The sequence below is a fragment of the Tachysurus vachellii genome, chromosome 24 (assembly GCF_030014155.1).
Source record: "Tachysurus vachellii isolate PV-2020 chromosome 24, HZAU_Pvac_v1, whole genome shotgun sequence".
NCBI lineage: Eukaryota > Metazoa > Chordata > Actinopteri > Siluriformes > Bagridae > Tachysurus > Tachysurus vachellii.
Genome location: NC_083483.1, coordinates 11,373,299 through 11,386,314, shown reverse-complemented (window position 1 = coordinate 11,386,314; position 13,016 = coordinate 11,373,299). Strand labels below are relative to the sequence as shown.

The 13,016-nt window shown below is 36.9% G+C and overlaps 1 protein-coding gene across 2 annotated transcripts in view; it reads right to left on the bottom strand.

Annotated features, from left to right (window-relative positions):
- The window catches only part of itga6b (integrin, alpha 6b), a 24,752-nt gene extending 13,779 nt beyond the window's left edge, over positions 1-10,973 (bottom strand). The window contains exon 1 of one of the 2 annotated variants that reach the window (XM_060860318.1): positions 10,580-10,973. In XM_060860318.1, the coding sequence (XP_060716301.1) occupies positions 10,580-10,758 (179 nt within the window). In that variant the 5' untranslated portion in view covers positions 10,759-10,973. The remainder of the gene's footprint in view (positions 1-10,579) is intronic. The other variant, XM_060860319.1, reaches the window with a different exon arrangement.
- Between the last annotated feature and the right edge of the window lie 2,043 nt (positions 10,974-13,016).

The window sequence follows — 13,016 nt, the reverse complement described above, 5'->3', positions numbered from 1 at the left end:
TAAGAATGAGCTCAAGGTCTAATTTCTGTATTTAAATCTGTATCATGGGCCACTCGAGAACATTTGATTGTCTCTTTTCTCAGCATCGTTGCAAATACTTATAGTTCACCAAATCACAGGAAACCTACAGAATGAACAAAACAACTAAGCTGTGTTTAAAATTTGTTTAGAATAACGATGGTAGTTACGTCACACTTTTATTTACGTTTCAACAGAAGGACTGATCTAGTTTAATCTTTCCTGTCACTACACCACTCACACGCAGACTTTCAGATATGTTTCTGACATTAAACTACAAACCGACACTAACGGTAAACTGCAAACGTACAGTTAACATTACTTAACATTGTACAAACATACCATTACTTACAGATTGTAAACACTAGAAGACGTAATATCTTTGCTTTTGTAAAAGCACTAAGTAAACTGTGTATAAAAAAACACTATACAAGAATAAATGTGTCTCCAACAGACACACCACAGTGTATACAGTTTGTGTTTGCAAGACTCTTAACAAATGATGACATTACTCATGATTTCTAAAGCATTACTAGCAAATGCCTCATTTCCAAAAATTAGGCTACATTTTAGTGTCAACAGTTTTGTATCTTATGTGAAATGACTGTCGAGTTTTAATTTGACATCTTTTATTAAGCTTTCCGTGGACTACAGTCTGTTTGGTTTGTATATTTATTAACATCACAATTTAACCTCACAACTCATCACAAGACAAATGTGTCTCTATACACCCTTGAAATCAGCCTGTGTTTAAAACTCAGCAGCTCCTGTGTGCCACACATCACTCGTCTAAATCTCTATCAGACATTTCCACGAAGAAACGACAGAGCCGTCCGTTCTGCTCTTGTCTGAGAAAGAGGAGCTTCACCGAGAGGACAACCGACACACACAGGGCAGAGGCCATATCTCTGCTTTCAGCACATTTGTCTGACTGAAAGGCCCTTTTCTTCTTTTTCAGAAGGGCTGCTGCGTTGATAACATTCATCCAGACACTTCAGAGTTGGCTACACAAGTTCTCTTTGTGGTCACAAAACAATAAGGATCTCTGACTGTGCTGGACACTACGTTACCCACAATACAGCAGGAAAGGCCTCGGGGCAACATCAAAGCAGGTCTGCTTTCAGGTTTTGTAGTTTACGGCGTCCGTGAAACAGATACAGTTCAGGAAAATGAAGAGAAAAACTTAACTCGGCCATCGGGTAACACGACGGTTAACAAGCCAAAAAAATTAAAAGGGTAAAAAAGACAAAAGACATACCTTAATAAAAATGTTGTGGATATGTTCGCTAAAGAACACAACAAATCAGATATTCAGATTGAATCTAAAAATTGTGCCATGAAATGAACATGAAATGTGCCATTATTGACCTTTAATTCAGTAATTCAGTATATGGAAGAAGTCATCATTTATAATAATTAAAGCTAATAATGTGTCACTTCCCGGGATTTTCTTGCTTGCTAATGAAAATCTTCGCTTCCTTAGAGCAAATGATGGAATGCAGAGACAGGCACATTTCTATCCAAATAATGTAACTGCGTTTTGAATTAGATTCTGGGTACAGCATGATTTCCAGTGTGACACGTTCATAATAAAACAGTCTTGTCAGTGAGGAAGGAGTCTCATGAATGGCTTTGAGAACAGTTTTGCCAAAAATTGCTAAAAAAAAATTTAAATGTAGGACACATTTACTACCTTTTATCTTTAATCTTTATTTTCAGAAAATACTGAAAAGGCAAAATGAAAGTGCTCAGGTCAGTTAAATTCTAGGATATGTCCTAAAATGATTTTTTTTCTTTTTTTATATGTAATTATTAAAGTTTCTGTTAATAGATTTTTGCAAAGAGCAAAAACAAACATTTCATAATTCAGTTAAAAAAAGTTTACCTCTTTATGTCCATTAAATCTGACTTAAGCTTATCAATTAGATTCATCGGTTATTAATCACTGTGGTGAACATGGACAAAGCAGAAAACATCTCTACTGTAATTTCACCCAAAGGTGCTTAATTTTACATAAAGGAAAAGCCCTGATACAAGATCAAGCCCTCGTGAAGCCAAGCGCTTACAGAAATGGCTCAGATTTTCCAATGAGACAAGCATCTCTTTGTATTGCTAAATACATACTTGGCATTTGCTTCTGTCCAATTTGCACGTTCTGAATTCCAGTGACGCATTCTTATGAATTTCCAATCTAATTTTAAAGAGTTCATGCCAAGACGGTGTAGAGCTGCTATTATTAAATGTCATGTACAATACAAACAGGTCAATTGTAGTATTTGGGTCAATGTGTTGTAATTAGGAGTTCATCAGAAGTGGGGTTTTTTTTTTTATTTAAGTGATAAAGAAGTGTACAGCCACTAGGATCAGTTTAACCATGTGTTGTTAATGGCCGTGTGTTTACTACATAACATAGGATATTTCAAATGCTACTACTGTTATATAGATTAAGACATTATTTATATAAAAATGTCCTACATATTTAGGTATTAATTAGGAAGAAGTGGTATGAAATATATTGTATGTCTAAACAGTTACTGACATCTGACAACGCTCCGTAATACTCCTCTATGTGTCATGATGGTTTTATATATATATAGACAAAAATAGTTATTGTCCAGCTGGTGTTCTCTTATCCTCTGTCTCTTCGTCTGCCAAACCACGGATCTGGCTTTAGTTTCAATTTCTCAAGTAGACAGCTTCCAAAACCAACCACAGAACCGATATCTGATCAAGTAGCTGAGAGCATGATTTCCTCCCTGACACACTTCTCCCAGAGGACCTTGCATGACCCTGCTAATGAATTCTGGGTAAAAGGTTATGCATATCCATTACTCCCCAATTCTTTAGAAGAAAATCTCACAGCCACAATTTCTCAGGAATTCACACAATCGCATTTGCATGAAGATTTATGGTTAGGGTTAAAAGACTTAAAAGACCTAAAAGGCAGGTGGTCATCGTTTAACTGCAGCATAACTCAAAGGAAATATTTCTAAATCAACAAGACCTATAAATTCTCTGCCAGCTTAGGTTACTTGAAAGAAATAAAGAGAGCGACGATGTGCAGATTGTGATTAATAGCAGTTCTACTGACATGGTTGCTGTTATACTGATCTGAAGTTGCTCCCAAATTGCACCTATTGATACAAAAATTATGGAACGATGCACACTTAGTGCACTCATCTCTCGCGGCATTGCTTACGTAGTGGAAATGGGGCGGCGCTACCAGGCGCTGATGCTAGATAAGAAAATATTTTCAAGATGGCTGTCTTGGGCATTAACATATTCAAAATTCACTGTATTCTGCTAAAGTTAGCGGGATTAAACGACCTTTATTAAGTTTGCTATCGACTAGGAAACAGCTTAAACTTCCAGTTAGTAAAGAAAATACTAAAAATTTCCTTTTGAGATCCTTTTTACCCTCCGAAAAAAACGTAGATTCCAGAGTACATAGTGCATAATGTGTAGTGTGTCATTTGTGCTGGAGCTTGAGAGCTTTTGATTTGAGAGCTTACTGATTACATTAAGGATTATTAACATTAGAGAGAAACATCATCTAAAACACCCTGCTTTGCCAGTCCTTGGGAGTACGAGTGATAGCAATATTAAAGAATGACCAGCACTGTTAATAAATAACCTTGGTCTGAAGTGGTTGCATTTCTATTACTGTTCAGGAAATGTAGTCAATCACGTAGAACACAACACTGTATATATATAAAATCCAACAGAATCTCTACCATTCTTCAATCTCTACCGACAAGGTAAGCTATTTATAAAATATTTATTAAACTATTTATAAACAATTTTCAAGGTTTTCAAGTTTTTTTGACTCTATTTCTAAATATTAGTACATAGTACAAATGTATTGATTTTATTTTTGTTCCAGTCTTACCCACAGCCTCTCACATGCAGATGTAGCAGCCAACAAAAACATCAAATAGTTCAAAGAAAGTGTAAACGATCTGAAAGATATGATATAATTCTTTTTTTTATTATTAGAAAGAAAAAAATTCAGAACGATAATTCCCATCTTTAAAACTGTAACTAATGCAGCTTTATTATTCACTAAAAAGATTTTCTGATGCTGCGGATGTGTTAAATTCTAGTACATCACCAATGAAGTCTCTTCATAAGTTTTAAAAGGCTTCATTCATTCATTCATTCATCTTCTACCGCTTATCCGAACTACCTCAGGTCACGGGGAGCCTGTGCCTATCTCAGGCGTCATCGGGCATCAAGGCAGGATACACCCTGGACGGCGTGCCAACCCATCGCAGGGCACACACACACTCTCATTCACTCACACAATTTTTAAAAGGCTTAAAAGGCTTTAAAAAGTTTTGATTGGTTTTCTATAACAGCTGTGACTATAGTTATGGCTACAAGGTAAACATTAAAAAACTTGACTTCTTACTTAAGAAAAGCATATAATCATTGATAAGCTTTCTTTAAAGAGATAAAGTGAAATGGGAGTAAAAAAAAAGATAAAGAATCAATCTCCAGAAATTAAGAGAGAGAAAAAAGAAAGAAAGAAAGAAAGAAAGAAAGAAAGAAAGAAAGAAAGAAAGAAAGAAAGAAAGAAAGAAAGAAAGCTGTCTAATGGCTACTGATTCATATAGTCTAAGGCCGCATTGAGCAGAAATCCTTCATCACTCCAGTCTACCAAAGCACAAATATGTCTCATCTGTAAACTATGTAAAACCATAATCTGTAATCTGTAAGGATTACAACTAATTAACATTTCTGAGTAAACTTGTCTGACAGATAACACATGAAATAAACTGCCAGGAACTTGACGTTTCACCAATAAAGAAAATTACAAAATCTACCAATGATCACTGGGTGTAACTTCTTAGGATCAACAACCGTGCCATGATAAGTATTTGGAACTTTAGAAAGAAAGAGGGAAAAAAAGACGTATTTTTTCTTACATGTATTATCAAATGAATCCTCTTTAAAGATAGCTACAGAGGAATTTGATGAACACAAGCATCTACTGTTCTGTGTTCTTGCTTTTACTTTATTGTGACTGAAGAATCACGAGGTGTCTTATTGGGTTCTACAGCAACGGGTTAGTGAGCAACAGAGAGAGCAAGCGGAAGATAAACAGCAAAAAGATGCAGAGGAACAGAAAAGCACAAAGAGACAGAGTGAAAGGATCTAGACGTATATTCCAGTTTTTTTTTAATCCAGATTATTATCGATTAAGTCCTGGATATTTTCTTCAATGACGTATGAATCGTGCCTTCATTTGAGTATTAGTGAAAGTTTGTGGTATCCAAAGTGAGACCCAGCAGCTCAACAGTAATGCAACAGAGGCATTTGCAGCCAGCCCTGGCCGACCTCCACTATTGGATAAACAGTTTTAAGCCAAGACAAGTCTGGACAAATAAAGACTGCAGAAGCAAGCAAACAAACATGCAGACTTATCTGTCATGATACACTGTGTATATCAGGAGCTGCGAGGATGGTCTCAAATAGCCATGGAAAAATATATAAGTCTTATAATACACTCCGCGCACTGTTTAATACCATGTTTGGTTCTCAGAATATTACCAAAGTTTGATTGTAGAAAAATGATGACTTCCTGAAGTGTAATCAATGTAACACAATGTGCAGTTTTGTATAAAAACTAATCTATATTAACATATGATCAATACTGTTAACATAATATACAAGAAGTTCATTATATTTTAAAACAATAGAAATACATTTAGAAATTCCCAATAATTTGGATCAAATAAACATGGTGTCTGACCTGAGGAAAATAAGCCGCTGAAACATTATTCTCTGTAGGAGAAACAGAGCTCTAAAGGAGACTAAAATGCCTGTTTCCCACATCTCCTGATTTTGTTTACAGCTCTGTTTAACACTTATAATGTAATTGTATAAAACATAATACTGTATGTAGCTCATGGAACATGACAGCTGACAACTTTTGGTCTTATTAACTTCAAGAGAGAAAAAAAGAGATGCTGTTGAGGGAACCACTGTTTGTATCTCTGGAATAAAATAAGTGTGATGTCATTTTGGATAAGTAAAAATTTTAAGTTATTTGATGATAAAAATAAAAAAAAAAAGTGTACAAATATATATGTAATAATGTTTTGTCTATAAGGAAACTTGAGCTGTCTGAAAGGCCCTTAAGAGAGTTCATATCATTCTCCAAACTTTAATGAAATCTACATTTGATGTTATAATGTATATTTATGATTGTAAATTGAGTTGAATGAATCTGCACAGCATTGTTTTGTCATTGACATCTCCATGTGACTCCTATAGAAATAAGCTGTGCTACATCTCATCTCACTGGCTGATTTAGGATTACGCACAGCCTCGGATTTGCTTTCCAAAGCTTTATGCTTTGAGACACACTTACACACCAGCTTGATAGTATGCTAATATTACTTCACATGAGGGCTTGCAGAAGAGGCGAAATTTGGGACAATTAAAATTACTGTCGGAGGACGACAATGATGAACATGTTGTGAAAATGAAAAGGTCGGTCGTCCATGAACACTGATGTAATGAGTACAAAGTGGAAACCTGATCCGACATCAACGTTCTTCTATTTCATCTAAGGAAAGTTGCTTCAGTGTAGACTGGAAAGTCTGGTCAATTTGTCAGACAACATACACTGGAGTCAGTGATTTCAGTCCTGGAGACCCATGGAACCCGTGGTGTAAACCACAAGCCACCATTATTGATTAAGATTATTACTGACGATGAACTGCTGACGTTTAATGACGAATTTTAAAATGAATTCAATAGAAATGTTGCATCCAAAAGACAAAATATCAATGTATATTGTGCCTTTTTGTAAAATCATTTCTCGAGTACAGTTAATGTGGTCACTGGCCATGCACTGAAACATCCAAACACAGCATATCGTCGCTGTCGGGCGGAATCCTCGTATCTCCAAAACCGTTATTTTTCAGGAAAATAAAAAAACGCCGTACCTTATCTGCAGTGCACAGGGTTTAGTCCGCGTTACAGTGGATTGTCTTGCGCTAAATTCCTGTCCTCAGCCGAGCACCAGAACTAGCGGGGGTCAAGATTTTTTTTTCTTTGAGCCCAGTGTTTTGAAGACATTTACCTCAGAAGACGTGTTGATTCGTTGCGACTCTTCTTGAGGAGAAATATGCCGCAAAGCTCTCCCGTGGAGTGAGGAAGAGGTGGACATTTGAAGTGTCCAATGGAGTTATGAGATTTGCACTCAAGCTATTTTCAAGACTTTAGATTGGTTAATAACTTGTAAAAATAACAGACCCACGTGGGGACTGACCAATAGCATCGATATGTGAAAAAATATGAAATTGACCAAATTTGGACATATGAGGTTTCCGCCCGACAGCGACTATATATTGCCGTGTTCTTTTAAGAAAAATCCTCAAGAATGTTCTTCCCAATCTCGCATGGCTTCTTTTTGAAACCAATGCTGTCTTTTTTTTACGTGTCTTTTATCTAATCTGACGTTTCATGTTTAAGTGTTTAATAAGTTGGGTGGCTTCTATGATGTTTGTGGTGTAGTAGTGAAGATTTATTGCTCTATATTATCAAAATTTATTGCTCTATATTAGCTAGTGACCCTTAATGCAGCAAAGCTCAACCGAAACCTACAAAGAAGCTCATGAACAGGAAGCTGAGAGAATCAGAGGAAGGAAGGGAAGCCTGTTTCCACACAGCCCTATTACACACCGGGATATGGGCCAGGTTATATATGGTGATGTTTGGGAGATGATTAGGGGGATTTCTTGTTATATCTGCATTGTTCTTCAGAGCTGGAGTATGTTATGAGAACTGTTTATTTATTTATGTTTTTTTTAAAAAAAGGAGTTTCTGTTGGACTGTAAATCCACCACACCTTCCTTAATGGACTCAAGATATCCGCCAGCATTTAATCCTGTTAATGATATTTTTTAAGAGAAAAAATATCTTTGAAAAAGACTGAAAAACTTTGAATATTTTATAATGTTCATAAAGGATTTTAGTCATGTGACATGCATTCAAACCCAATCCCTGTTATCAAAGGCTGTTGCTTTGGAGTAATAACTGAACATTTCTTTTGTTGTTAAAAGAAGCACCAGCCCAAAATAATTACCTTACACTCTCTGCCAGGGAACAGGCAAGTCAAAACCAATCTGTAATGTAGGCCTGGTTCTGTACTCAGCCAGGTTTTAGCTGTGTCTGCCAAGTTTTTATCCTGAGTGATAGTTTGAGAGTTTCTTCACCTTCATGTCTTTCTTTTCATGTTGCCTCAGGATAGGAGCTGAAGGTAACCACAGCTTTTAACTAACCCTAAACAAACGTCACAGCCCATGGCAACAGAGAAAGTCTTTACTGTTAATTTGTACTTCACGCCATGCATGGAAAAGGAAGCAAATTGTCGCATAAAGGAAAGCACTTAATCGTCTTAATGATATGATTCTGTGTAATACCACTGCGTTTCCACTTTATATTCCATTTTACAGAGTATATACTCATTGGCCACTATGTTAGGAACGCCCGCACATCCATGCAGTTATCCAGGCTTAAACTGTATCCTCATGATTTTATGCACAGTGCTGCTGACACCTGATTGCAGGCTTAAAGGTGTTCCTTATAAAGTGGATAAACAGTGAAATCCTGTATTCTGAGTACACTGATATATAATAATAACTATATATAATGGTATATAACCTTTACACTGGTTTGATAAAATGTATTAGATGATGAAAGCATTTGTTATTAACAGATAAATTGCGTGCTGCTACGTCACACGTGAAAAAACATTAGGAAAATGTTGGCTTCGGAAAAATGTGATGCTTATGTTTAAGAAACCTAGTTTCTTGTAGTTTTATGTCACTCATTTATTGTACGTATTTTAGATTTTATATGTGTTTATTATATATTTCATTAGGTGTAAAACAATTTCCTTCGGACTATGTATAATTTACGCATGTTTGTCACACACTGACAAACCAATAACAGTGCTCAAGATCAGATCAATACATCCTTAACCTTTTCAGATACATTTTTATTCATTGCTTGTGTAATGCGCAAGTCAGTGCAAACGTATCTGATGTATCGCAACAATACTCGTTTTCTCTTTCTTCACGACTTTCTCTCTTGACTTATTGAGTCGAGTACAAATACAAGATGTGGAAAGCTGTATAAGCAGCAAAGCCCGGAGCAATCAGTGTTCAGCTTTCACTTTGGTTTGTATTCAGTGTAGCGCAGAAGAAGCAAAATCAAAGAGAGGTATTTGGTGACAGTGTGCCCGAGCTCTGTGTGTGTGTGTGTGTGTGTGTGTGTGTGTGTGTGTGTGTGTGTGTGTGTGTGTGTGTGACAATTGCTGCAAGAGGCAAAAGCGTCTGTACAAAAACTGTTTGTGAAAGTTTTTTCTAAAATTCTATCTGTACACTGATTTACGGTCACAAATATATGCTCGCTCGCACACACACACACACACACACACACACACACACACACACACACACACACAAAATGAGAAACACACCACTCTCACTAGCCATGACAGGATCAAGAATGCCACACCCAGCTTTCACACCCACCCCCTTGACAACACACACCTAACACTGTCCTGCCTTGGCCTGCAGGTATGTGAATCTCTCTCTCTCTCACACACACACACACACACACACACACACACACACACACATACCTGTAGGGTACATATTTGCAACTGAGAGACATTTTCTTGTGTGTTTAAACAAGGCAAGCCCATGCACCGTCATCAAGGATATGAGTCAAGACGGGCACACACACACACACACACACACACCTGTCAAGAATATATTCCAACCATGAAAAGTTGGCAGTGAGGAGAATTTCGGGAATGAATCATAACCTGACTCAAATACTCGACGTTATTCAACCAGTGAAACGACTGTATCGCCAAATATAATTATTAAGACCATTAAAACTAAACGTTCATTTCTGAGGGAAGGTAAAAAAAACATCTCTTTAGCTTCTGTTGCTAAAGAGGCGGCCAAACAGCTGCTTGAAGGTGCACGTGCACGCCGTTAGGGCGTAACCTTTTTACCTCAGACCAACGGTCGCGCCTCGTGCGCTAACGATTTATGTTTTATATCATTTCTATAACATTTTTCTTGTTTATTTTCAAGCATTTTAAATCATACGTGTGTTATAAGTGCGTGGAATTTTATTTTTTACCTGTGCGTTGTTTTTAAAATGCATGAAAATCACTACAGGTAACGATATGCATATTAATAAGTAAAATTAATTATTCAAATAACAATTTATGAATATTAATGAGTAAAACGGTTACTTCGCTGTAGTTTAGCCTAATATTATATTATTATAAGCTACATTAGAGTGTTTTCTCCTTTCAAAACCTCTTCAATTGTTTGTTTGATTCGTTTAAACTGTTCACCGGGTCATTAAAAGTAATATTAAGATTAAAATACAAACTTTTTATTCCATCAGCACATTCAACACACTGATTTAAATGTCATTTGCATGCAGCCTGCTGTGTGACACCTAGCAGCACCGGTCACCTGTTTTTCATCCCACATTATTAATGTTATTAAAAGTCTCTTACATTCTTTTGTCAGTCGGGTCGAGTTGTCGGTGGAAGGCGAGTGAGAACCCGAACAAGCTGTTTTGATCCCCGGTTTTCTTGATCACGTTCTCTGTGTCCAGGTTAAAGGCGGAAATTAACCCGCATTCCAATAAACACAGGAGAGACCAGAGAACCGTCCGGAAACGCGCCATGTTCATGATGGAAACTGTTTCTTCTCCTCTGGAGTTCTTATGCGTCGTTCTCCAAAAACCTGTTGTTTCAGATTCAGTGAAATCTATAACGGAGGCGGTTTTTGTGTTATAGTGTGGGAAGGATCGCTGTGACGAGGTCTCTCTCTTTGCCCTCCTCTGTCTCGCGCCTCCTGTCTCTCTGTCTCGCGCCTCCTGTCTCTCTGTCTCGCGCCTCCTGTCTCTCCGTCTCGCGCACCTTCCACGCAGCTCCACCCAAAGCGAGAGTTGCAAAAGCCTCTCCCTTTTTTTTTTTTTACCTGTGCGAACTTCCGGTTGCACCAAAAAAGGACTCCAGATATGTTGATTTTCTTCTTTGTTTTCCACTGAAGCTAAAATATCTTGAAAGGAGTCTAGATATCACAAGAAGGCATTAAAAAAAGAATGCATTAATTGCAATAATAAGCTATAGGTCTTGTATAAATTCTTCACCTCTTCTTGTTTTCATATATGGGATAACAATATTGATATCAGAAACCTCAGATGAGAACTTCATGAATGTAAAAACTCTTGTGAAAGTCTTTTTTTTTTTGTATATTTGTTAATATGAGACGACCTAGACTTGCATCCCGTCTCTGGATATTTCAGTAGCTCTTTTGTGTATATTATATATTGTTCTAAATGTTGATGAATGTTGAAAGCGTCCCCGCACCACCAGCTAACTTTCCATGTGATTACGTGCCCTGAAAATGTTTAACCCTGCCGATGCTCTGTGTATACCTCTGTGCATAACTGAATGCACCTGATACACAGGCATGTTATTATAAACAGCACTACATTGGCATGCATGATTAATTTAATCCAGGATGCGCTGTCACATGTTTGGAATCAGACAGATGCAGTGCACCTCTGTAACACTTTTTAGATGATGCTGTTTGCTGTATCCAGTATTCATTTGACATGTAATCAGATTTCTGAGCAGTTAAAGTAACGAGTGTTGAATGCAGTATCTGAGAAATTCTCCTCTGAGCAAAGCTCTAGATGATACTCTGAATAAAGACAATACACAGCTTGGCAGGAAATGGCTTTTTTAATGGAGTCTGGAAGTCCCAGCTGGTAGCATATTGTTAAGAACGGTTTAAGTATAACTTTGAAGTACCAAGGCAAAATACCAAGCAAGCATATGCTAAGCATTTAAAGAGTTTTGCATGGGATTTGAACCTAGAGAAAACCTCAACCGCTCCACTGGAAGCATAGAGCTGCTCGCCTTATTGAGTATGAACTGCTTGATTCATTCATTTATTTAAAATGAAATCTTTGATTCATTTATGGATTATGGATGCAAAATATATTTATTAGCTAATTATATAGTAATAACATGTAATTACATAATCACATTAGGTGCGTAGCAACTTGTGTAAAGTAATAGTGCGTCTGTACATGGGGCTACTCGGTACTCAGTTTATTTCATGGTGTATAAAGTTAAAGATTTCAAACTAATTTCCGTGCTTGTTCAATTTGTTTTGGTACATTTCATCCCAAGCTTCATGTAAGTTATTACAGTAACCAAATACATACTGTGAGTAGAATTTACCCATAATTATATACTTCACTTGCTGGCAAATATTATTATACATAATCCATGGAAGGCCTTTTGTTCGCCTTTCAGTGTCTGTCACCTGCAAGATTACCAGCTTAGATACAGCTCCAGAGCTGACTGATGGCAATTACATTCACAGATAAGTATCACAATATATAAAATAACAAGATTAGGTTAATGAAATGACAGCCATCTTTCGGCTCTCTGTTTCCTGCATACCTTTTTTTATCATTGTCATCTTTTTCATTAAAACATCAGAAACTGCAGCAATTTCTTAGGTTGGAGGAAAACATTTTATATGTTCAAGTATCGAAACAACAGGGGCAGTGAAACAATGTGAGCTTTGTATCCACCTACAACAATAAATCTGTTTAACCCAACAACAGAGGGAGAGAGAGAGAGAGATACAGAGAGAGAGAGTGAGATACAGAGAGAGAGTGAGAGAGATACAGAGAGAGGGTGAGAGAGAAAGAGTGAAAAAGAGTGAGTGAGAGAGGTAGATACAGAGAGAGAAATACAGAGATACAGAGAGTGAGATACAGTACAGTCCAAGTCTAACAAAATCACAGTACAATAGCATTTTGATTAACTTGCTAATCTCTAAAATTATATTAAGATTTTTCAACACGGTAAAACCACTGAACACAGACAGACAATAGGGTCATAATAAACTTGCATGCCATGCTTA